This window comes from Heterocephalus glaber, unplaced genomic scaffold (assembly GCF_053883595.1).
Source record: "Heterocephalus glaber isolate CG9 unplaced genomic scaffold, H.glaber_assembly_v1.0 deba00001498, whole genome shotgun sequence".
Taxonomy (NCBI): domain Eukaryota; kingdom Metazoa; phylum Chordata; class Mammalia; order Rodentia; family Bathyergidae; genus Heterocephalus; species Heterocephalus glaber.
Window position 1 is genome coordinate 5,103,767 of NW_028258321.1, and position 22,652 is coordinate 5,126,418.

Consider the following 22,652-nt stretch of genomic DNA (forward strand, 5'->3'; position numbering starts at 1 on the left):
CAGAGCGGAATTCTGGATGAGTACAGAAGCAGAAGACGGGGCAGCAAGCAGTCAGAGCCTCAGCCTACTGGGGTGAGTGTTCATCCAGGGAGCGTAGAAGCCTGGCTGCCCGCTGGTAGATGAGAGGAGGCTGTCATCAGTGCAGGGCATTTGGAGTGGTGCTAGACCATTACAGAATAAAGGGCTGACTCGGTTAGGTGGGCTGATGGGAACAGACGCCTAACAGTCAGTCAGAGAAAGGATCAGCAGACCGAAGCTGAAGGGTAGCCGACGCAGACAGGTGGCCTTCTTGGGAACACTCCATCCTTCACCTTGAGACGGGATGCAGGATCACAGTTCCTACAGCTGTCTCCAGTAGCTGTGCAGATGGAGACCAGAGCTAGGACATCTTCTCCCACCTGCTCCTGCCTCCTGCCAGAGACCCTAGCCACAGAGGCCTCACAAACCCACAATCCCAAACTTTAGGTAAAAGACGTGGGATTCCTGGGGCCCTTCAGTCTTGCAGGGAAGTAGGGAAGAATAGGACCTTAGGGGAGCAGTTGTGGGTATTCAATAAGCAAATCGACTCGCCAGCCCACAGCTAACCCCTGCCCCTGAAGGACAGAGCCCACCTTGCCACTTGACAGAGCCACTAAGTAATTTGGGCAAATCACTGACCTTTCCCTCACCTATGTTTGGAAGGGAGGAAGTGGAACTGAATGATGTCCACAGGTTCTTCCATCATTGGAAATCTGTTTTCAATGATCCAAAGCAATCTCTACACATACCAACACTGGCCACTGAAGGCACATATTTTAGAAAGAGTAAAATATAAACAAGAAAAGATGAAATAACTTATATGATTCCAATACCCTGGGAAAAACAGGTATTGTTAACCTTTTGGAAATGTCCCTTGTGGGTTTTTAACATTTGTTTTTCTTTTGTTGGTTTTCCTTCCCATTCATACAATTTCTTTTTAAGTAAATTGGAATCCGATGATATTTATAATTTTGTACCCTGTCCTTATGCTGTATTTACTGAAATCACAAAATAGTCTTTAAAAATATCATTTTAATGGCTGCATATACACCATGGTTACTGGGCACGTAGGCTTCTTCCTACTATAAATACCACTGCCGTGAACATCCTAGCCTAGTGCCGAAGGTATTCGCCTGCATCTCCATTTCCTTACATTCCCCCAGGTGAACTGCAAGGTCGATGAGTAAGATAAATGAAAGGGTCACGTATCATCACGTCAGTTCCCAGGAAGATACAGCAGATTCCGCTGATTTTCCCGAGCCAAGTGAGAGGTGAAGTTCAGCGCCGAGCTGGACTGCAGGACAGTAGCCCTGTTTCTCCTCTCCCCGGTCCTGAGGGTACCGGCCGGGAAGGAGAGGGCAGAACCCCAGTCAGGAGACAGGGGTCTGCCCTGGCCCTGGTCGCGCTGGCTTGGAGCCTGAAGCACGCCTGGTTCTCTCCAGCTGTGAAATGGGCACTATTTGCTCTGCTCTGCTGACCACCCCGGCCACTGAACCGTCTTTGTGCTCACTGAAAAAGTGTTTGTGAAATTCTTTGCAAACTTCAGTAGTTCTGTGCTAAAGGGCACTACTTTTTTCCTCGTCGTACCCTGGGGGCCTGAAGAAGAGGCTGTTCTCGGGAATGCCCAAGCCAAGGGCTTGCCGTCTGGCTTTCTGCCTTCCAGATGCCCAGGACACGGGTGTCTGGCTCTGAGAAGAAACCAGCAGCTCCCTGAAGGCAGCGGCGAGACTGCGGCCTGGCAAGACCCGGCAGGGCTTCGGGAAGCTGCACAGCCCGGCCCGGGCCTGGGGGGCTGAGTGGGTTCCAGGGAGCGGATGGCAGACCCCTTCCTGGTGAAGGCCCCTCTTCTCTGGGGTTCCAACTAGATACCGGTCTGTGGGAGCACCGAGAAACCAAGCCGTTCCCGGGGGTGCCAGAGGCCAAGCGCTGCAGAAGAACCCAGGAGCAAGCCGTGGCGAGCGCTGCCTCACTGGGGCACAGCCGGGCTTCAGCCGGGGACAGGAGGGAGGGGGACCGCGGGCGGCGGCGGCCCCTCCACAGCCGCGCCTCGCTGCTCGCTCCTCTCCCGCAGCCGGCCCTGCCCGCTCCGCGCCCCGGCGACGCCGACGTCCGAGGCGCGGGCCCTCCCGCCGGCGCCCCACAACAGGTGCCCGTGCCCCGCCGCCTACCTTGGAGGGGCTGCGGGTGGCCCCGCGGCGGCCGGCCCGGTTGTCCTCGCGGCCGGGACGCGGCGCTGGACGAGCTGTTCCCCATGGCTCGGCTCCGGCGGCGCGGCCAGGTGTGCGTGCGGGCGGCGGCCCGAGCGGCGGCCCGGGCCCTCCCTGCCCCGGCTACCCGCCCGCGGTTACCTGCCCGCCATGGCCCGCGGCCCGGCCCCCGGCTGCGCGCGCGCTCCCGCCGGCGCTCGGGCTTCGGCGCGCGCCCCGCGGGCCATGGGGTCGGCGCTCGGCCGGGCCGCCGAGGCTGCTCCCGCCGCGGGCCGGCGACGCGTGCAGCGGGCCGAGCCCCGAGCGCCGAGCGCCGGTGTTCGGTCTCGGGCCTCTCCTGCTGTCCCCGCCCGCCGTCGCCAGGACTCCCTGGCTCCGGTTGCTATGGTGACAGCTGCGCCGGTGAATAGCGTCTCAGTGACACGCGCGCCCGCGTGCAGATGTGGCCCGTGGGAGGCAGGGCCGCTACTGGCCAGTGGACACAGCGGGCGCTGCCGCTCGCCCGCCCGGACCTGAGGCGCAAGCAGAACAGCCACACCGGGAAAATGCTGCCAGCTATTCCCAGACAGGTGACTGACATCTAGAATATGTAAAGAACAGAAAGAGAGAGAGAGAGAGAGAGAGAGAGAGAGAGAGAGAGAGAGAGAGAGAGAGAGAGAGAGACCCCAAATAAAAGATCCAATCGAACATGGGCAACCAAAATGAATAGACATTCCCAGAAGTACAGATGGCCGATAAATACATGAAAACTGCTCATCATCGCTGGTTATGAGAGAAATACAAACTAAAACCACACTGACATTCCATCTTACTCGAGAAACAATGGGCATCGTCAAGAAATCAAATGTAACAAGTGCTGGAGAGGCTTCGGGAAAAAGGGACCCTTCTACACTGCCGGTGAGACTGGAGACTAGTGCAACCACTATGGAAATCAGTGTGACGATTCCTCTAAAGACTAAACATAGAAATTCCATTTGACCTTTCTAGATATCTTCCCAAAAGAGTTAAGTCATTATATTACAGTGATACATGCATACCCATCTTTATAATGACACAATTTATAGTAACTAAACCCTGGAAGTAGCTCATAGGCCCATCAACATATCCACAGTGAAAGAAAATGCGGTATTTATATATAATGGAGTACTGCTCTGCCATAAAGAAAGATAAACTTGAGGTATTTGTAGGTAAATGGGTGCACCTTGAGACCATACATAGTGTTAACGTGAAATAGACACAAAAGTTTAAATATTGCATGGTTTCTCTTATGGGAGAAACTCAAAATACAAAGAGCAAAATAAAAGTTAGATAATGGGAAGTAGGGAGGTCTCAAATGGGAAAGAGAACAAGATATGGAGGGAGGGGGAGGGAAGGAAGGTAAAGAGAATTTTTAAAATAGAGAACTGAAGAAATGGAAATAGAGCTTTTGCAAATGGGAAAGGGAATGAGAGTTGGAGGGAGCAGGGAGGGCTGGAGGGGAAGGGGGCAAAGAAAGAGAAGATGTGTTATCTTCACATACAAACTTCCCATGGTGAGTGTAATCATTACGTACTGCAAACATGCAGATGGGAGGAGGGAGAGAGACTCACAGGGCCGGGTCCTGGGCAGGGTGGGAAGAGGTCTCCTTGGTGAGCTGCCAAGGAAGCAGCACCTCGAGCTAAGCGGTGGTCAGCTGTCAGGGTGGGGAGAGCAGGGCTGAAGGGCTTCCTGGAGGAAGGGGCTTCGAGAGTGTCCTGTTCACACGGCTTCCATCAGTGTAGCTCAAGAGCCCGCAGGACACAGGCAGGAAATCCTCCCGCTGCCAGGATCCGGGCTTCTCTTCCTGTGTTTTGGGGGGAGAAGACACTCCAGGCCCACGGCCGCCACTTCCACCACCAGGGAACCAGCTCCCTGGCCCTCTCGGCGGCCTGGGGCACGCACTCCAGCCTCAGCAGCTCTGATCCAGGGTCTGTGAAGACACGAGACACCGTGGGCCGCGGGCCACTCACTCGTCCTGAGATGTTCTCCCCTCCACACAGTTCATACCCCTGCCCTCCCTGACCAATCCCAACTAAGGCCCCACCACTCTCAGCCACTTTTCCTGCAATTATTCTGTTTATTTTCTTCATAGCTTGTATACAGATTCATCTGAAAGGAGCCTCTCCCCCTTTTGATGTTCTCTTTCCATGAGACAGCACAAGCCCTGTGACAGGGAGTGAGCAGTCACTTCAGGCACGCCCAGAATGGCTGTGGGTCCCTGCCCTCCCGGGAGAGCTCTGCTGAGGCCCTCAGGACTGTGCCTTCCACACCGCCCCTTCAGGCCCTCCATGCCTCCCCCTGCACCCCACGCCAGGCCCCCACCCTCAAATCCCAGAGACCCAGTGAGCCAGAAATATCTGTGGCACGTGCTCCTGGAGCCTGGAGGGCAAGCCAGCCCCAACCCTGGGCCCTAGCATCTTGGATGCCCAAGGCCAAGTGCCAGCCAGCTGCAGGACCGATGTGGCAGCGTTGGGTCAGGGGCTGCTGTCTCGGTTATGGGCAGTGTCCTCCCAAGGGCTCTCTCCCAGTCGACTCATGAGCCAGAAATCCCTGGGCTCTGAATAGCAGCACACTCACACATTTGCGCACACACCTCTGCACTATGTGAGTGTACTTTACTATGCGGTTTGCACCCTCAAACGTCTATACAAGTGCTCTGCTGTGGCCTCTGGAATCCGATGGAATGGCATCACCAAGTGCGGCTGTCAGAGTTAATACAAAGGCTCCTGTAGTGGAGACTAATTCCCAGCGAGAGTGTGAAGCACAAGGGCCCAGCTGGGCTTTGTGGATGGCGGCTGCCACAGGCTCTCCCTCTTCCTTCCTACAGCGGTCCCACCTGTCCCTCCTCCTGGAGAGAGGAGCCGCTGTGGCTTGGGCAGGGCCTGGGCATGAGGCCCCACAGGTAGAGGACAGGACATCACAGTCCCACCCGGGTTTCGGACAAAGCAGGGGAGAGATGAAGGTCAAGGAGAGGGACAAGGGGAATGAGGGGCTGAGCTTCGGGCTGTCTGAGTGCGGAGGCACCTGACCCGGGAGCCTCAGAGAAAGGCACCGAGGCATGGCGCTGAGGGCGGCAGACAGTGGGAGGATCAACTGGCGGGGCTGGGTCGGGGCAAGCAAGGCATCTTGGAGCAAACCTGAAGGAAGTTCCCCCTTAGGGCCTGTGCTGTACCCAGGGCCTCTCCCGGCCTCCCCAGGGAGCACTGGGGCTGAGGAGGGGACACTGTTAAGGGTCACCAAGGTGCAGGTCCCCGGCCAGCCCATGACCCAGCAGACAGGAGAGAGTTGCCTGGTCCCGGGAGGCTGAGCCTGGCTCTCAGGGGTCCGGTGCTCCAGGGCCCTCTCCTGCTGGGGCTGTGGTTTGACCCAGCTCAGGGGATCAAAGACCACAAGCACCTTCCTTCTCGACCAGGTGCTGGGCAGAGCCCCGAGGCCTCCTAGCCTCTCCTTCATGGCAGCTGCCAGCTGGCAGAGGCCACCCGGCCCTGTCCTGGGTGGAGGGAGAGGGAACCTGCTTGGGAGGCCCGGACTGGATGAAGTCAGTTTTGGTGCCTTCCGTGTAAGCTATTAATACGCACAAGGTGGTGCTCCAGCGCCTGTCACCATGGCAACAACCTCACTCCCGGCAACGTGGATTCTGAGGGTGGAGCCAAGGATGTGTGTGTGTGTGTAGGAGGGGGACCCAGACCCCCGGGAATCCCTTCAGCTGCAGCTCTGGACCCCACCTGCCTTCTCTCGGCCTGTTAGTCTCCCTTCTGGCTGGTTCCTCCCCTTCCTCTCCCTCTTCTCCTCCCTCCCCATCTCGCCCTAGCCCTTCCTTCCTGCTTCTCCCCTACCTCAGTCCTCCGTCCCCTGTCCCAGCTCCTCCAGCCTGGTTTGCTTCTCTTCCCCTTCTTTCTCATCCCCAACAGCTCCCAGCCAAACAAGTTCAAGTCCTGAAGTCTTTTATCAGCCATGTTGACCCACCAGACTATGAACTGGAGAGTTGGCTTCCTTCCTCCCCTGAGCCCCCATGCTGAGGCCTGCCCAGACCAGGGACAGGAGCGAGCCTCCCGTGGCCAAGCTGGGCTCCCTGAACCTGGGCTGCCCTGCTCAGCCGGATAGCACCTCCCACCCTGGCTCAAGCTCCAGCCCCAGGCATCCCTAGGTGGGGCACAGGGCTGCCCTGGCGTCCTTCAACGCCCAGCCAGTTCATCTGGCTATCAGGAACCTGGCGGGAGATTGTCCTGCTGGAACTCAGGGTTGGGGGGGGGGCAGTCCCCTGAGTGCCTGCTACATAGCAGATGCTCAATAAACATTAAATTAGTGAATAAAGAAACAGATGAATTAACCTATCAATGCAGCTGCCCAGCCGCCAGAGAGGGATTTTGGGACCAGGCTGAGTTGTCAATTCCCTGCTTGAAAGTTCCCCTCCCTGCAAAATTTCTAAGGAATGAAACTCTGTGCTACCCATTTTAACATGGGATGGGCACCACACTGTTTTTCCCCAGGTCCTTTCAGCTTCACTTATTGCTCATGACCATTTCCTGAGTACCAGCTGTATGCTGGCACTGAGCAAGGTGCTGTTTCCGGCACGCACTGGGGGAGACTTCCAGCGCTTCTGTGTACTCCAACTCCCAGGCCCAAGTGCAGGGCTGAACACACAGGCAGTTCCACCAAATGCTGGTCGTGGAGCCAGGCATGGGCATAACTAAGCCATGCCCCCCTAGCATGCACCCTAATGTAGGAATATTCTTGTGTTCATAACCCCTCTCTATGTGCTACTACGTCCATGTTGTGGATCACGGAACATACACCAAATGAACAAATGAGAGGGAAAAACGATCCTCACCCTGGGGTGCACACACTCCAGACTAATAATTCTCAAACTCAGGTGTGCGTCAGTCACCCACAGAGCCTGGGGAGAGGGGAGGTCACCCGGATGCAGATTCCTGGGCCTCCCCCACGAGATTCTACCTCAGGAGTCTGATGCAGGGCATTCTGACCACAGCCTGGGGACGTGCTCTGCGGTCCCACGCTCCAGTGGGGAGGCTTCCCTGAGGAATGTGGGAAGCTAGGCCAGTGCGGGCTGCCACCCCAGCAAGGCAGTCACCTAGGCAGGGCTGGAAGTGGCTGGGTGGGCAGAGGTGACCATCTCTTTCTCTGCTCCGTGCACAGGCCACCCGCTGGGAGTCAGCCCCTCTCCCAAGGTCAATGGTAAGATCATAGATCCCAAACTCACACCTGGACCCTGAGCCAGTTCAGTCAAATGCACTAGAACATACCACCTCCTGCACGAGACATAATTTCCTTGCCTTAAATATTTTGAAAGGCTGTTTACAGATTTGGCTATTGAAATCATTGGACTACCAGGAACTCAATGATTTTACAACTGGTGTTATTTCTGTTTGGTTTTTTTGTACCGAGAATTGAACTCAGGACCTTGCACTTGTCAGCCAGGCACAGTGCCCCTGAGCTAAATCCCTGGCCTACAACTGCTTTTATTTCTAAGCAATCGTGCATGTGTTAGATTTCTTGCCAAGTGAGAAAAACCTATGATTGTCTTCAAATATAATGAAATCTTTGAGTACTATATTTAATGATTAATGAAATTGATGCAATGTTAAGTTTTATAGGCACTTAACCTGAACATCTATTAATTTTGATTTTGAAGTTTTCCTTTCATAATTTGGAGCCAGTCATTATTTTTTCTAGTCTCAGCTAGACCCTTAAAAAACCTATGTGCTTATGCCAGGCATGGTGTGCACACCTATAATCCCAGCACTCAGGAGGCTGAGGCAGGAGGATTGCCAGAGGTTCAAGGCCAGCCTGAACTACACAGTGAGACCCTGCAAAAAAAAAAAACTTAGCTGGCACAGTGGTGCACACTTGTCATCCCAGCTACTTAGGAGGAAAGGCAGGAGGATCACAAGTTCAAGGCCAGTTTGGGCAATTTACCAAGACCCTGTCTCAAAGTAAAAACAGATAGATAAATAGAGAAAGAAAGAAAGAGAGAGAGAGAGAGAGAGAGAGAGAGAGAGAGAGAGAGAGAGAGAGAGAGAGAGAGCGAGAAAGAAAGAAAGAAAGAAAGAAAGAGAGAAAGAAAGAGAGAAAGAAAGAGAGAAAGAAAGAGAGAAAGAAAGAGAGAAAGAAAGAAAGAAAGATGAAAGAAAGATTAAATGCTGGAAGGGGGTGTGGTGGCACATGTTTGTAATTCCAACACCCTGGGAGTTCAGGAAGGAGGATTGAAAGTTTGGCCCCAGCCTGGGCAATTTAGCAACTCAGCAAGACCCTGTCTCAAAATTTAAAATAAACAATGGCTGAGAGTATAGCTCAATCCCAAGGCTCTGGGTTCAATCAAATTTGCAATTACTAGAGAGTATTGAAAAAAATACAGGGCTGCGGATGTAGCTCACTGTTAAAACACCAGGTTCAAGCCCAATATTCCCACCCCCTCAAAAAGCCGCTAGACCTAAATACTGGACCAACAGTGCCAAGGGTAAAACCTAGGTCTGAGGCCAGGCTTTTCCAAGGTTGCATCTGAAAGAGCAGATGTAGGTCCCTCAAAGGCACAGAAAGGAAGACATCTAATGCCAAGAAGAGGCAACATATACTGATTTCAAAGCCAGCGTCCAGCAACCCTCCCGGGCCTCTTGTTCAGGTCGCTGTGGCAGGTGATCTTCATGAAGCCCTCGCTCCTATGTACCGACCGAGCCACTCAAGTCTGGAAGCAGCCCCAGGAGGCAGCGCTGGTATTGTCGTTGTTCCTGCTCCTCTTCCCATGTGAAAATGCCTAGTCGCAGGGAAGCCAAGCTGCTTTCCAAGACGGCCAGTGAAGCAGGGAGCTAGGGCTCTGGGTGTTCTGAGCCCAGCCTTCCTGCCATGTCAGGCTGGGATTCCTCCGAGGCCCAGCCTGGGGGAGACCCCTGTTGCAGGGAGGGCTCCACACGGAGCCACTGAGACACCCTGGTGAACCTCCATGGCTCTGACCGCGGCCTGGCTGTTGGATTTAGGCAGGTTGTGCTCTGCTGCTCAGGAACACAGAATGGATCTTTAAAAAAACTCATTACAGGGCTGGGGATTTAGCTCAGCAGTTCCAGTGGCTGCCTCGCAAGCACAAGGTCCTGAGTTCGATCCCCAGTAACAACAAAAAAAAAACCGGTGACAAAGTTTATTTGAAAAAGTAAAAGTGAAGAGTGAGGGAGAAACTGGCTCTGCAGAATAAGCTTGGACTGAGTAAAAGGAAAAAGTGAGATTAAATTCCCCCCTGAGGGAACAGCGGGGCTGCAGTGGGGAAAGCCATGATGCCCCAGAACATTTCACACCAAAGAAAGACGCCCGAGTGGTTGTAACACCCCAGCATTCTGCTTCTCTCCTAGACGTTTCCAATGGCCGTTACTTGGCAGGAAAGCCTTTCCAAGAATGCTACGGAGACCAAGAATCATAAAGGCAAGGTACGATAAATATAACCACATGAAAATGCAGGCTCCTTCATGGCCGAAGTTGAAAGGCGCTGAGGAGAGGGGCGACGCCTCCCCAGCCCACAGCTTTAAATCACTCAATGCCCTTCATCCGGGAGCCGGAGCCAGGACGACCTCTAGTTGCTGCCCGCCTTTCCCGAGGTGGGGAGCGCACCCCAAGGCACGTCAGGGCCTCAGCTCAGAGAGCGAGATGGGGCGCTCCCTGCCTGCCTGCTTTCTTTCACCTTTTCGGTTCTCTCTCCAGCCACCACTAGGCGGCACTAGAAGCCACCAGAGGCCCCTCTGTCTCCGGTCGACTTGCGGGGTGGGGGGGGCGGGGTTCAGCCAATCAAAACACCTGGAAAGGGCCGGGGCTGTAGCTCAGTGGTGTCGCCGCCTGCCTCGCAAGCTCAAGGTCCTGAGTTCGATCCCCGGTACCAAAAGAAAAAAAGCCCACCTGAAAAGGTGTTTACGGGTCGCTCTTCTCTTTAAAATGAAAAGAGCTTTGGGGGCTATCTTTAAAGCTTCCTTAGCTGCTTTGTCATGAAGAGCACACTCCACTGGCTTCTGCGTGGTGAGGGCGCCTCCCAGCGCCCCGCTCTGAAGGCGCCCAAAACATCTGTCGCGCTGCGCGGCCAGCACCTTGGCTTCTCCCACAAAACCCTCTCCATCTACATGACGACGCTGGCCCGGAGTCTGCGAGTGGGAGCGAGAGGGGGAGAGAGGCCGGGAAGAGCTGTGGCCTCGGTGTGCTCGTGGAGAGAAGGGGAATCCAGGAGATCTATCCGAATCCATCTCTCGCCAGCCCAGCAACCCACCTGCTTTTGCTCCATATCTCTGAGTTTGGCCTGACATGTAAAGCTCAGTTCCACTGAAGAAAGAAGAAAGAACCACTGGGCCCCCAAACAGCCCCACTCAGCAGCAGCAGGAAACAACTTCACCTTAGTCTGGTCGTATAATTCCACCTTTACAGCTCCTTAGTCAGGAGAGGGAGAAACGAGGAGAAAATCCAGACTTATTTGTCTCTTCTTCTGGAAAAAGGGAATTAAAAATGAATTTTGAGTGAGGGAAACTGAGTCTGCATTCTGTTGTCTGTGGAATAAATATCAGGAATTTAAATGAGCTCCAGGTGTAGTGGCTCATGCCTGTAATCCTCAGCATTTGGGAGGCTGAGACAGGAGGATCTCTGTGGGTTTGAAACCAGCCTGGACTACATAGTGAGTCCTTGAGCAGCCTGGACCACATAGAGAGATCTTGTAGAAAGAAAGGGAGAAAGGAAGAAAGAAAGAAAGAAAGAAAGAAAGAAAGAAAGAAAGAAAGAAAGAAAGAAATGTTACAGTTTGAAGTTGATTATTTTATTTTGTGTCAATAATATTTTAATCCTAATTTTTAAAAAGAACATTTGTCTATTTACACCTTGAAACCTAAAAATCCATAAGCCCACTAGCCAGATAATATCTAATAATAATTTAAAGATGAAAGTTATATTGTACATTTTTTTTTGTACTGGGGATCGAACTTGGATCCTTGAGCTTGTGCAGCAGGTGGCAAAACCACTGAGCTAAATCCCCAGCCCTACAACTATCTACATCTCTTGTGTATCTTTCCAGCAAACACACAAAGCCAAGGCTATATATACATATATGGGTTGGCACCATGCACAGTACACTACAGTGTGCCTTCTTAGCTTATCAGAGTCCACTAACGGTCTTTTCACATGAACACACATAGATCTGTATTCTGTTAACACCTGCACAACTCTCATTTTATGGCTGTGCCATATTCTATTTAAACAATGCCCTAATTGAAATGTTGGCTGCTTCAAGTTTTGTTGCCATGAAAACAAAGTAGTAATGGACACCTTTGTGAGTGTCTCTTGGTCATACCTGTACATCTACCTCTGGAAAAAATTCAGAGCTGTGTGATTACTAGCTAAAAATTTCAAATTTTGCTTAAGTATACTGGCAAATGTCCTAAAAGCCCTACATGTTGTACTCCGAACATCAGTGTGGGAGACCGGCTCTCTCCCTGCCCCACCCCAGTGCTAGGTGTTATCAGCATTTTAGTTTCTAATAACTAAATTCATTTAAAATGACCAGGATGTGTTTGTTCCGAGCCCCATTTAATCTTGAATGAAGATCAAAATCTTTGCAAGACTTCTGGACACTTGTCTTTCTTTTTCAGTGGATAGCCCGTTCACACCCTTCATCTGTTTTCTCCTGGAGGATTGTTCATCTTTTGTAATGCTTCACATGAGCCTCCTGCAAAGCAGGGGAAATGGCTTTTTTGCGGTATGGGTGCAGCAAATACTTTTTTATTAGTTTATTGTTTTTAGTCCTTTCATTGGGACTTTTTTGCCCACAGATATTACTAGTTTTTTCAAGGTCTATGTTATCCTTCTCCACAGCTACTGAGTGCTGGGCTCTGGTCACAACGGCCTTCCCCACCTCTGACCACGAATAAATCCACCTATGTTTTCTTGTCACTTTTGGTTGTGGGCTTTTGTTCTGTGACAAGATCTCACTGTTGAATCTGGGCTGGTCTCAAACACCTGATCCTGACCCTCCCGGAGCCCCTCCCAGTGCTGGGATTACAGGTGGGCTTCTTGTCAAATTTTCATCACTTAATTTTTTTGTTTAGATCTTTGAACCATGCGGAAGTTATTTGGGTATAAAGAATGAAGTGGGAACTGGGTCTAACTTGTTGCCGGGTGATTATCCAGTTGTCCCTGTGCTGCTTGGCAGACAACCCCCTCCCACTGTCACCTTCCCCCAGGTCTGCCAGGAGAGGGAAGGCCTCTGTCCTCAGAGTAGCTGAGAATCCAGCCACACAGACAGACGAGAGGAAGCAATAGTCTCCCAGGAGAAAAGGAAAGAGAAACCTCAGTGGAAAGCGTACCCAGTACATACGAAGTAGTGACACAAACACAAGTGTGTTTCTGAATACAGACGCACACCCATCACACACAAAGTATCTACACACACACCCCTGCATGCACACACAGGCATCACTCGCAGGAGATATGCTCATCTCTCCAGAAGGGGGCGCCCAGTCCTCTCGCTAACAGCAACCACCAATGGCAAGACCAATGTCTCTCAATAATATTCAGATTCCTTTTAAAGGCAAACAAAAGGCAAAAACACAGCATAACAAAAAAAATTAGAAGACATCCAGCCCCAAGAATATATCTGCAAGATTCCAAGGGAAAAACAAAGATAGAAACCAAAGACTTATTCTATAAACGTCTTCCAAGTCACTGCATGTTTACAACTGGCTCACCCCAAATTTTTATAAGTCATCATTAAAAAGAAAATGTGAGCCAGGCATGGTGGTGCATTCCTGTAATCCCAGCACTGGAGGGACTGAGGCAGGATCCCCATGAGTTCAAGGCCAGCCTAAACTATACTTAGCAAGACCCCACCCCACTCCATTCCCAAAAAGAGAAAAAGAAAACGTAAAGGCTGTAGATACCACTCAGAGGTAGAGTGCTTGCTTAGCATTCTTGAGGCTCTAGACTTGACCTCCAGCACTACCACAAATAAATAACTGTGAATTTTTAAATTTTTCCCCAAATGAGAGTCAAGCATGGTGGTATATGCCTGTGGTCCCAACTCCTTGGGAGGCTGAGGCAGGAGGATCACTTGATCCCAGGAGCTTGAGGCTAGCCCAGGCAACCTAGCTCTGCCTTATGAAATACGTAGGACAGATTTGGGGTGGTCTGAGTAAGCCACAGGCTAAATAACCTACCAAATTGCTTTTGTAGGTGCCAGGGTCCTTCAACAGCAAGAGGGCTGTCATCCTCTGGAAAAGCTGAAAGTCAGGCACGCCAAGAGAGTGTGATGTCTTGCATTGGGAGAAGAATGGCTCTGGGTCGCCCCAGGTGGAGCAGGTGTGAGGCCCCAAGCAATCCCGGCAGGCCAGCCAGCCCCAGCCAGGAACCTTGACCTGCACCTAGGACACACGCCACTGCAGACAGACAGACTCTACGTGTGTGGCCACAGGGACACAACATGCACCCTGATCAATTGCTCATAAATAATGTTATTGCTCATAATAATCAGAAGAAAAATGGGGATTTTCCATTTTCTAAATGCTGTGCGAGAGTATGGAAGGCAGGCTGGGCGCCACACTACCGCCCAGTGGCTGGGCAGAGCTGCACAGGGTCGAGTGTGGCCCGGGCCTTAGCATGGAGCAGTTCAGAGGACGCTCGTCTGGTGAGACCAGGGGACAGCGGGAGGTGCAGCTGACTGTGAGGACCCAGTGCCTAGAAAGGGATGGCGACGCTGACGCGGGCAGCTGACTAGGAGCACGCCGGAGCTTGGAGACGGTGTCAGCCTGGCCGCCTGCACGGAGCAGGGTCAGGGGATCAAGGCCATCCCTAGCACCGAGGTCATCCCTACCCAGCGGTGGCCCTGGGCTCGGTGTGAGGGAGCTGCAGAGACGGAGGCCGGGGAAGAGCCTGGATAGTGGGGTCCGACCCACCCTCCCCTCCTCCAGGCCAGGAAGAGACCCAGGTCCCTCTGGCTGCCCCTGCTCTTCCTTGGGCAGAAACAGGGCCAGGCAACAGCAGTGCCAGGAGGGAAAGATAGAGGGAAGAGGCAAGGGCACACAGAGGGACAGAGACAGGGAGACATGGAGACTCAAATGCCGACTGAGGAACACAGAGAGACACACAGGAAAACAGCGAGACAGAGGGAAAGACTCAGACAGGCAAGGAAAGGAAAAAGAGAGACAGACATTGAAGCTGTGGCCTGAATCCCATTCATTTGCTTCCTGGGAGCAGACTCGGAGGTGGGTACAGGTCAGAAGAGAGCACAGGGCTGAAGATGAAGCAAAAGGTGTCTGAGCATCGGTGTCATTAAAACTAACATCTACTGGGCCAGGGATTTAGCGCAGTGGTTCTGCCGCCTGCCTCGCAAGCACAAGGACCGGAGTTCGATCCCTGGTACCAAAAAAACCCCCTAACAGCTGCTGCTATCTGGAAGGTGCAGGCCTGGGTCCCTGGCCTCACTGGGGTCCCAACCACACCTGGGGAAGACGCTCACAGCAGGGGCAGCCGCTCCAAGGGCTGGGCAGGAGACAAGGCCCTGCACAGCCAGGTCACCCGGGCACTTGGGCCACCTCGTGGACAGCAGTGGGAGAGAGACGGGGCCCCCAGCGGGTGACAGTGGTGTGTGCGGCCGTGCAAGGTGGGAAGACACACTGAGCGCCGAGCTCAGAGGCCGTGGGAGGCCTGGGCGCACGTGAGAGGAGTGCGGTGGGAGGAGCCTGTGCTGCATGCAGCAGACCTGGGCGGGCGGTGACAAGGGGCGAAGGAGGCAGGCTCGCACTGGGCCTCCAGAGCCTTCCTAGTGGTCTGTCGGACCCTTCCCAGGGCCTCCTGCTCCTGCAAGACCTCGGCCAGGCACAAGCGCCCCTCCAGCTGCAGCCCAGTCTGAGCCCCCAGGACGTGTCTTCGGGCTGAGCTGAGCCAAGTCAGTTGTGACCCAGACCGGAAAACACAGTTGGCTCCCTTGGGCTCTGCCTTACAGAGCCCAGAATTTGCCTGTGCCCGAGGGAAGGCACCAGCTGCCTGGCTCAGGATCCAAACTCAGGGGAGGAATGGGCCGGGAGAGGTGGGGCGGCAGGGTGGTGCCCATTTGCCTAGGGTTGCTTTGGCTGGCTGGTCACAGAGCAGAGGAGGCAGTGGCGGGAGGACTACTGCTCGCAGAGAGCCTTCCTCTGCCTTAGGCCCTCTGCGGGACCCTGGAGCCCAGGCCTCGGGCTGGACGAAGCCTCCCACTGGGCCCCCACAGGCTCTTGGAAAGGGCAAAAGAGCCTCCTTGGAGCCCAGGCCTGTGCCCGCGCCGGCTGCCATGGAGCGGTTCCGCTCGCTCTTCCAGCACTTCCAGTCCAGCTCAGAGTCGGTGACGAACGGTCTGTGCCTGCTGCTGGCCGCCCTCACCATCAAGCTCTACTCCTCCTGCGACTTCAGCTGCCCCTGCCTGGCCCAATACAACGCCCTCTACGGCCTCGGGCTGCTGCTTCTGCCACCGCTCGCCCTCTTCCTCTGTGGCCTCCTTGTCAACCGGCAGTCCGCGGTGATGGTCGATGAGTGGTGCCGGCCGGTGGGGCACCGAGGGAAGGACCTGGGCATCATCAGGTGCAGTCCCGAGCCACTGGGCGACCCGCAGGCATGGGGGGTGCTTCCCAGCCCAAGGTGCTTTCTGGTGCCTCTCTCTTCTCCAAGCTGGAATCATCACAGAGACCTTTGCCAGTTTCCGTCTGGGACATATTTCTGTCCCTGTCCTTTGTCACCTCTCCATGGCCAGTGCTGTAAACATTGGTGACACAGGGCTCTAGGAATTCCCTGGGCCACCTCTGTCACACTGGCCATAGACTATAAGTTGGTCCATGCATGAAGGGCCATGGCGGGTTTTCATATAGTGAGAGGCAGTGGTTTGCAGAGACTGCATCTCCTCTCTCAAAAGCTCCCCTCGGGCAAGGACCACACCTATCCCCTTCTCCCTCACCCTTGTGTCCCCAGGGCCTGGCACACACAGGGTGCCCCGTACCAAAATCAGCTGATGGAGCTGGGACGTCCATCAGGCTCACCCAGCGGCCTTGCCCACCCCTGGAGTGAGTGCGGCCCCCCTGCGTCCTCTTCTCGGCCCCAGGCTGCTCCCTGGTTGGACCCATTTGTAAGGAGAGGGAACTGGAGGCACAGAGAGGTGAAGCGACTTCGCCATGCTCACAGTAGGAAGGTGCCAGCCAGGGCTGACTCCTCTCCCCTCTGCCTCCAGGTACATGTGCTCCTCCATGCTGCAGAGAGCACTGGCCGCACCCCTGGTCTGGATCCTGCTGGCACTCCTGGATGGCAAGTGCTTCGTGTGCGCCTTCAGCAACTCTGTGGACCCAGAGAAGTTTCTGGACTTTGCCAACATGACCTCCAGCCAGGTGCAGCTCTTCCTGGCCAAAGTGCCTTGCAAGGAGGATGAGCTGGTCAGGGACAGCCCTGCTCGGAAGGCCGTGTCCCGGTACCTGCGGTGCCTGTCACAGGTAATCGGGGATGTCTCCCACAGCCCTTGCATCCTGGCAGAGGGACTGGGCCAGGTCCACATGATTTCTTGAGGATCCTCCTCTCTGCTGGAGACAGAACCAAAGAGCAGGAGGTTCAGGCAGTGGGGGGCGAGGTCAGGACAGCAGATCCTCCCAGGAAGGTAGCACTGGGTCTTCAATACTGACTCACTCCAAGATAGGAAGACAGGCACCAGGGGCCAGAACCTCCTGGGCATCAGCCAAGCCTGTCCGAAGGAGGCGGGCTGCAGAAAAGCACTGGAGGCCAGCATCGCACAGCTCCTGGAGTAAGAGGCAGGGCAGGGATGGAATACACAGTGAAGACCTCCCCAGATGCCCACTCCATTACCCTGAGAGCAAGCCCACCCCAGGCCCCACTCAGACACCAGATTCCATCCCCATTACTCCCAGAGGCCAAGATGAGCTGTGCCTGTGAAAGATCATTATGGGAGTACATACCTGTAATCCTAGCACTTGGGAGGCAGAGGCAGGAGGATCACCGTAACTTTGAGGCCAGTCTAGGCTACATAATGAGTTCAAGGACAGCCTGAACTACATAGCAAGACTCTATCTCAAAAAAAAAAAACTGTTTTTAAAGAATACTGTATGAGCCTGCTGCATATGGAGCACACCAGGCTGAGGTCAGGAACGCAAGCCCTGCCATTCTGGGGAGGCAGACGTGCTCATGGCAAACAGAGGCCTGCAGTGTGGAGAGGGGACCAGACTCAGGACAAGCTTGATTTTGGTTCAGACTGTGACCTCCCCTGTGGCACTGTGCCTCAGTTTCTCCTTCAAAATAAAGGTTAGTTTCCTCTCCCACCACGATGGTCCCTGTGGGCTTTAGCGCTCCAGGCTCTTCCTCGCTCCACAGCCTAAGCATAGAACACGCAGTCAGACCAGGCTTTGCATCTCGACTCAGCAGCTGTACGTTGGTGGTCGAGCTCGGCGAGTGCTCTGCTCTTCTGCTCCCTGTGTATAAAACGCTCAGCTCAAGTTTGAGGCAGGAGGGTCCTGTGTGTGGCCAAACGAGCGAGCTGTGTGAATCGCGACTAGATAGCAAGGACTGCAGGGCCTGTGGTTTGGGAGCAACTTCCCTGCTGCAGGTGGGATGCAGCTCCGGGCCATAGCTACGTGGTAGCCCTGCAAGAGGAGGGGTGCGCACTGCCAGGCGCAGGCGCAGCCCGGATTCCCTCACTGCCGGCCCGGAACGCGTCCTGGCTCCTCTGCTGGCACCGGCCTCCCACGCAACACGGCAGGGCTGGACACACACATGGGGGCTGGGCGGGGGGACACCAGTGAGGAGGATGAAGAACTGGATAAGAAGACGAGCGGGTGGCTCATGGGCGGGGGACCCTAAGGAGAAAGGACAGAGGTAAGGACACAGGAAAGAATGGGAGGAGAGGCGGACAGCGGAGAGGAGGGAGGCAGGGCAGGCAGGCGGGAAGGTGTCGGCCCAAGGGTCGGGTGGGGACGGCTCAGACAGAGGACGGTGGCTGACCAGGAAGGTGCTGACCTGAGGGGCACAAAGGGAAGGGCTCCGGAGCACCACTGCCCACCGTGCCCGCTCCCTGCCTCCTCGGCCCCCAGGCCATCGGCTGGAGCCTCACCCTGCTGCTGATCGTGGTGGCCTTCCTGGCCCGCTGCCTGAGGCCCTGCTTCGACCAGACAGTCTTCCTACAGCGCCGATACTGGAGCAACTACGTGGACCTGGAGCAGAAGCTCTTTGATGAGACCTGCTGCGAGCACGCGCGGGACTTCGCACACCGCTGCGTGCTGCACTTCTTTGCCAGCATGCGGGGTGAGCTGCGGGCCTGGGGGCTGCGCCAGATGCCCTCGGGCTCCAGTCCTGAGCCTGCCAAGCCCTCTTTGCTCCCCGAGGACCCAGAGGACCCAGACGGCAGGTGCAGGAAGGCCCACCTGCGGGCAGTCTGCAGCCGGGAGCAGGTGGACGGCCTCCTGAGCAGCTGGTACTCCGGCAAGCCACCGCTGGAGCTTGCTGCCTCCCCTGGGTTCTGGGGAGCTGGCCTCAGCCACCGCGGCCCCATGGTGGCCCCAGGCACCAGGCTGTCCCGGCACACGGATGTGTAGGGCCCTGCTGGGCTTGGACAGCAGCACTGCCTCCTGTTAAGTGCCTATGACATCTGCATGGCCCAAGGACTTTGCAGGCCCTGAGGAGCCCAGGCCAGGCACCCTGCCTTGTTGACCTCCTTCCCAAAGAGCCTCCTCTGTCTGGTGTCTGTGTGTGGCCTCGGGGGTGCTCCACAAATGCCCGTGGGGCTCTAGCCAAGCTCAGGCTAACTCGGAACATCCAGGATTGAGCCCTATAATCTCAGGTCTAGTTCCAGTGATGCTTCTGGTCAGTGGACCAAACCTTTAAGTAGCAAGAGTTTAAATAGAGGGTCCTAGGTGTTGATTCCAAATAATAAAAGCAATTACAATAGCAGCACATGCTTACATGATGCCTACTACGTGCCAGGCTTTGCACCGACTTCTCTACATATATTAACTCATTTAATCCTCGTGATACCTAATGAAGTAGGCATGATTATTACCACTCGTGTGTGTGTGTGTGTGTGTGTGCATGTGTGCGAGTGTGTGTTGCTAGGGAATAAACCCAGGGCCTCACGGATGCTAGGCAAGCATTTTACCACAGCACTGCTTCCTGGCCCTTATTAGCTTACTTGAGCCAGCATCCCAAGAACTTGCTCAGAATGACCTCAAACTTATGATCCTCCCATCTCAGCCTCCTCCCCCGTAGCTAGAATTACAGGTATGCATCCCTGGACTGGGCTGGCCCCATTTTTTAGAGTAGAAAACTAAAGCATAAGGAGGCTAAGATGCCCAATGTCACCTAGAATTGGACACCAGGAGGCCTGGTTCTGGAGTTGGCTCTCAGCTACCACATCCGTCGGTCCTCTAGATCATTTGGAGTATTTGTTTTCGGTGCCCTTACTGGGTTTCCTGCAGCTTCTATCACGGTTCTCAAGCGCAGCTCAAGTTCCCCTTGAGAACACTAGTTCGTGTCTCTCAATGGCCACTCTAGTTGAAAAGTTTCTGTTTGCCTGATGAATGTATGTTTCTCTACTCGAATGTCAAGGGAGCTGACCCTTCCGGCCCCCTTCCCTGCTCCCACCGGGTCTGTTTCCAGCCTCACCCAGCCTTCTGCTGCGGCTCCCTTCTCAGCCCAGCCTTCTGCCCTCTGCAGCTGGCAGGTGCTGTCTCTCCATTCGCCTCTATGCCCACCACTTGCAGTCTGACCCCTGAGCTCAACACAGCTGCTTCCTAAGACTGCCCACTTCCCTGAGCACGCGAGGGGTCCCAGCAAGAAACTGGCAGCCTGGCGAGGATTTCTGGAGAGCCCGGGACAGGCTTGGGGACAGACTCAGGAGCCAAAGCCCTGCCACCAGGTGGATCTGAGGTGGTCCCAACAAGGAGACAGCGAGCTCAACGTGGCCCCACAGGTTCTGCAGTATCATTGCAGAAAAGCATTTCAGGACGCATGGGTGAGAGGCAGAAGCTGGTTTATTAGGCAGAGTTAGAAAGGAAGAGAAAACAGGGAGGAACTTCAGCTCTGACGGAGAGGATCAAACTGGCCTGTCCACAAAGGAAGGAGACCAGTTTTCGTGGAGTGGCTGAGGTGGGCTGGGGCCTGGCTGGTCATGCTCTGAGTTCGGGTTTGCGAGGTAGCTGGAGAGAAGTCCTGATCAGCCAACAGGCCAATCGGCTGTCCTGAGATGACTGTGTCCGTTTTGGGGCTGCACTGCTGGATCCAGGGTGTCCACAGGTTTGGGGCTGTGACTGGAAGCTTGTGGGTGTCTCTGGGAAGTAGAAGGTCCCTGTAAATCTCTCACGTCTTGTCTTTAGCCTTGTGGGGGGTGGGTGATGCAGGTTGTGTAAATTCGGAGCTAGTCAGGGCCGGGGATTTAGCTTAGTGGCACCGCGCCTGCCTCACAAGCGAAAAATCCTGAATTCCATCCCTGGTACCAAAAACAAAAGAATAACAATAATAAAATGCAGGGCTAGTCAGCCTCAAATTGCCAATTTTTGGACAGACAGACTGCAAATAACGAAGGGGCCCGCACGCACAGTGGTGCGGGATCTGGCCCTCAGTGCTAGACAGACGCCACATGAGAGTCCAGCTTTGCTCTGCTTTTCCTTCCCCACTGGGCATCTGTGGCCCCAAGTGAAGGGTCACTGGGTTTCTGGTTTTTGCTTTTTTTAGCAAAAGCAGCTTTTAAACTCCCACCTGCCTCGGGAGGAAACACAACTTGTGCTTTTCCTGAGTAGCAGGTTAGAGGCCCAGGCATGCGGCTGCCCTGGGCGGAGCATACCTGGGCAGGCTTCTCCCTGAACCCTCGGTTTTCGATCTGCTGGGCAATCTACCGCTGTGTCTGGCAGCCCAACAGGAAGAGTTCAGGGAAGAGTAGAGCAACTCGGGCCTCTGCCTCCCTGATGACTCGTTGGCCACACACACACATACACATGCACACACGCACACACACGCACACACACACACACGCACACCCAGCCACACCACTATCTCCATCAGCACACGGCCACACATGTGCTGAGCTTTGGTCACCTGGGCTTTGCTGCTTCCTTGAAGCCCTGGGGGCAGCCCAGGAGGCCCTGGCAGCCTCCCCCGGAGCCCAGCCCCTCTGTCTCGCCATCTTTGCTCTCCCGGACTCCTGCAAGGCACTGAGAGACCCAAAAATCCCTGCCACCCGCTCCTGGATGTGGTCAGGCCATGCAAATGTCTGCAGTGGCACCGGGGTGGAGTGCAAAGCAGGCAAACGGTCAGCAGCAATTGAAGGGGGGCGCAGGCGTTGGGGAGACGGCCTGGCTGCATGAGTGAGCTCCCAGCCAGGTAAGGGGGCTCAGCACTCGGCCTGGGGCTCCAAGGAAGCAGCATGTGGGCTTAAAAAGCCAGCTGCAGTCAATACACCTGCCTTCTTCTACTGAGCATCCTTACAGCGCCTGCTACACAGAAAGTACTGCGCCAGGAAGTAGGAAGAGAATTCACAAGGGTCCTGCCCCTGCCCCACGGAGCTCCCTGCCTGTTAGGGAGATGGCACAGAAACACCCCTAATCCAGAGCGAATGTGTGACAGCGCCAAGGCCTGCGCCACGGGGCTTCTGCAAGGAGAAGAAAGCTCCACCATGCAGCCATGGCAGCTGCGGCCCCCACCGCTCCCAGGTCTGCAGCAGACCTTGTCCTGCAAGCACAGCGGGTACAAGGCAAGTGCCTGGTGGCCAGGGCAGGATGACAGCGGTGTTTGAGCAACTCGTGCGACAAGGACACCCGAAGCTGCAGGATTGGACAGGCCATGAGAAAGGGGCTTGGGGGCATGGCAGTGCATCCCTGTAATCCTAGCATTGGGGAGGCTGAGGCAGGAGGATCACCATGAGTTCAAGGCCAGCCTGAACTGCAGACTGAGACCCTGTCTCAGATAGATTAGACAGATAGACAGATAGACAGACAGATAGATAGATAGATAGGGCTTCAGTGAGAGCAGGGGGCATCTGGGAGGAGGAAGAGGCAGCCAAGGAGAGCAAAGGGCAGTCCCAGGGAGCAGTTCAAGGCCGGCCAGCTCGAGCTCCAAGTCCAGCCCTTCCCGGAACCCCGGGAGAGGGAGGAAGGGGAAATACTGATTAGTGGCACATGATCAGGGCAGGTGTTGCCCCCCGAAGGTGGTCCAGCCCAAGCAGGCGGGTTCTGGAGGGGTCATGGAAATCCACAGGCTCCTGCCTGCCCGGTTGTACAGGAAGGGGGAGTTCGGGCCGTCCAGGTTGAGATACTGCTATGGGGAGGCCCCAGCATCCCTGTGCGGGGAGAGGCACTGACTGAGAGCACCGTGTGCCCCACCAGCACGCTTCCTCCCCAGGGACTCACGGGAAGAAGGGGTCCTCAGGGC

The 22,652-nt window shown here is 54.9% G+C and overlaps 2 protein-coding genes and 1 long non-coding RNA gene across 4 annotated transcripts in view; 2 read left to right on the forward strand and 1 right to left on the reverse strand.

The window, feature by feature from the left end:
• Neurl1 (neuralized E3 ubiquitin protein ligase 1) overlaps positions 1 to 2,328 on the reverse strand; it is a 61,814-nt gene extending 59,486 nt beyond the window's left edge. The window contains exon 1 of one of the 2 annotated variants that reach the window (XM_004866484.4): positions 2,187 to 2,325. In XM_004866484.4, coding sequence (XP_004866541.1) covers positions 2,187 to 2,271 — 85 coding nt within the window. In that variant the 5' untranslated portion in view covers positions 2,272 to 2,325. Of the gene's footprint in view, positions 1 to 2,186 lie in introns of both variants that reach the window. The other variant, XM_087185848.1, reaches the window with a different exon arrangement.
• Positions 2,329 to 2,680: 352 nt separating this feature from the next.
• Positions 2,681 to 13,707, forward strand: LOC147825487 (uncharacterized). Its single transcript, XR_015440638.1, has 3 exons — positions 2,681 to 2,794; positions 9,602 to 9,676; positions 13,446 to 13,707. It is a non-coding gene; the product is annotated as an uncharacterized LOC147825487 (long non-coding RNA).
• A 1,772-nt stretch (positions 13,708 to 15,479) lies between these two features.
• Positions 15,480 to 18,826, forward strand: Calhm3 (calcium homeostasis modulator 3). Its single transcript, XM_004866483.2, has 3 exons — positions 15,480 to 15,824; positions 16,465 to 16,720; positions 18,326 to 18,826. Exons 1-3 carry the CDS (start codon positions 15,538 to 15,540, stop codon positions 18,824 to 18,826), a joined length of 1,044 nt encoding a protein of 347 aa, XP_004866540.1. The 5' UTR covers positions 15,480 to 15,537.
• The last annotated feature ends 3,826 nt before the right edge of the window (positions 18,827 to 22,652 follow it).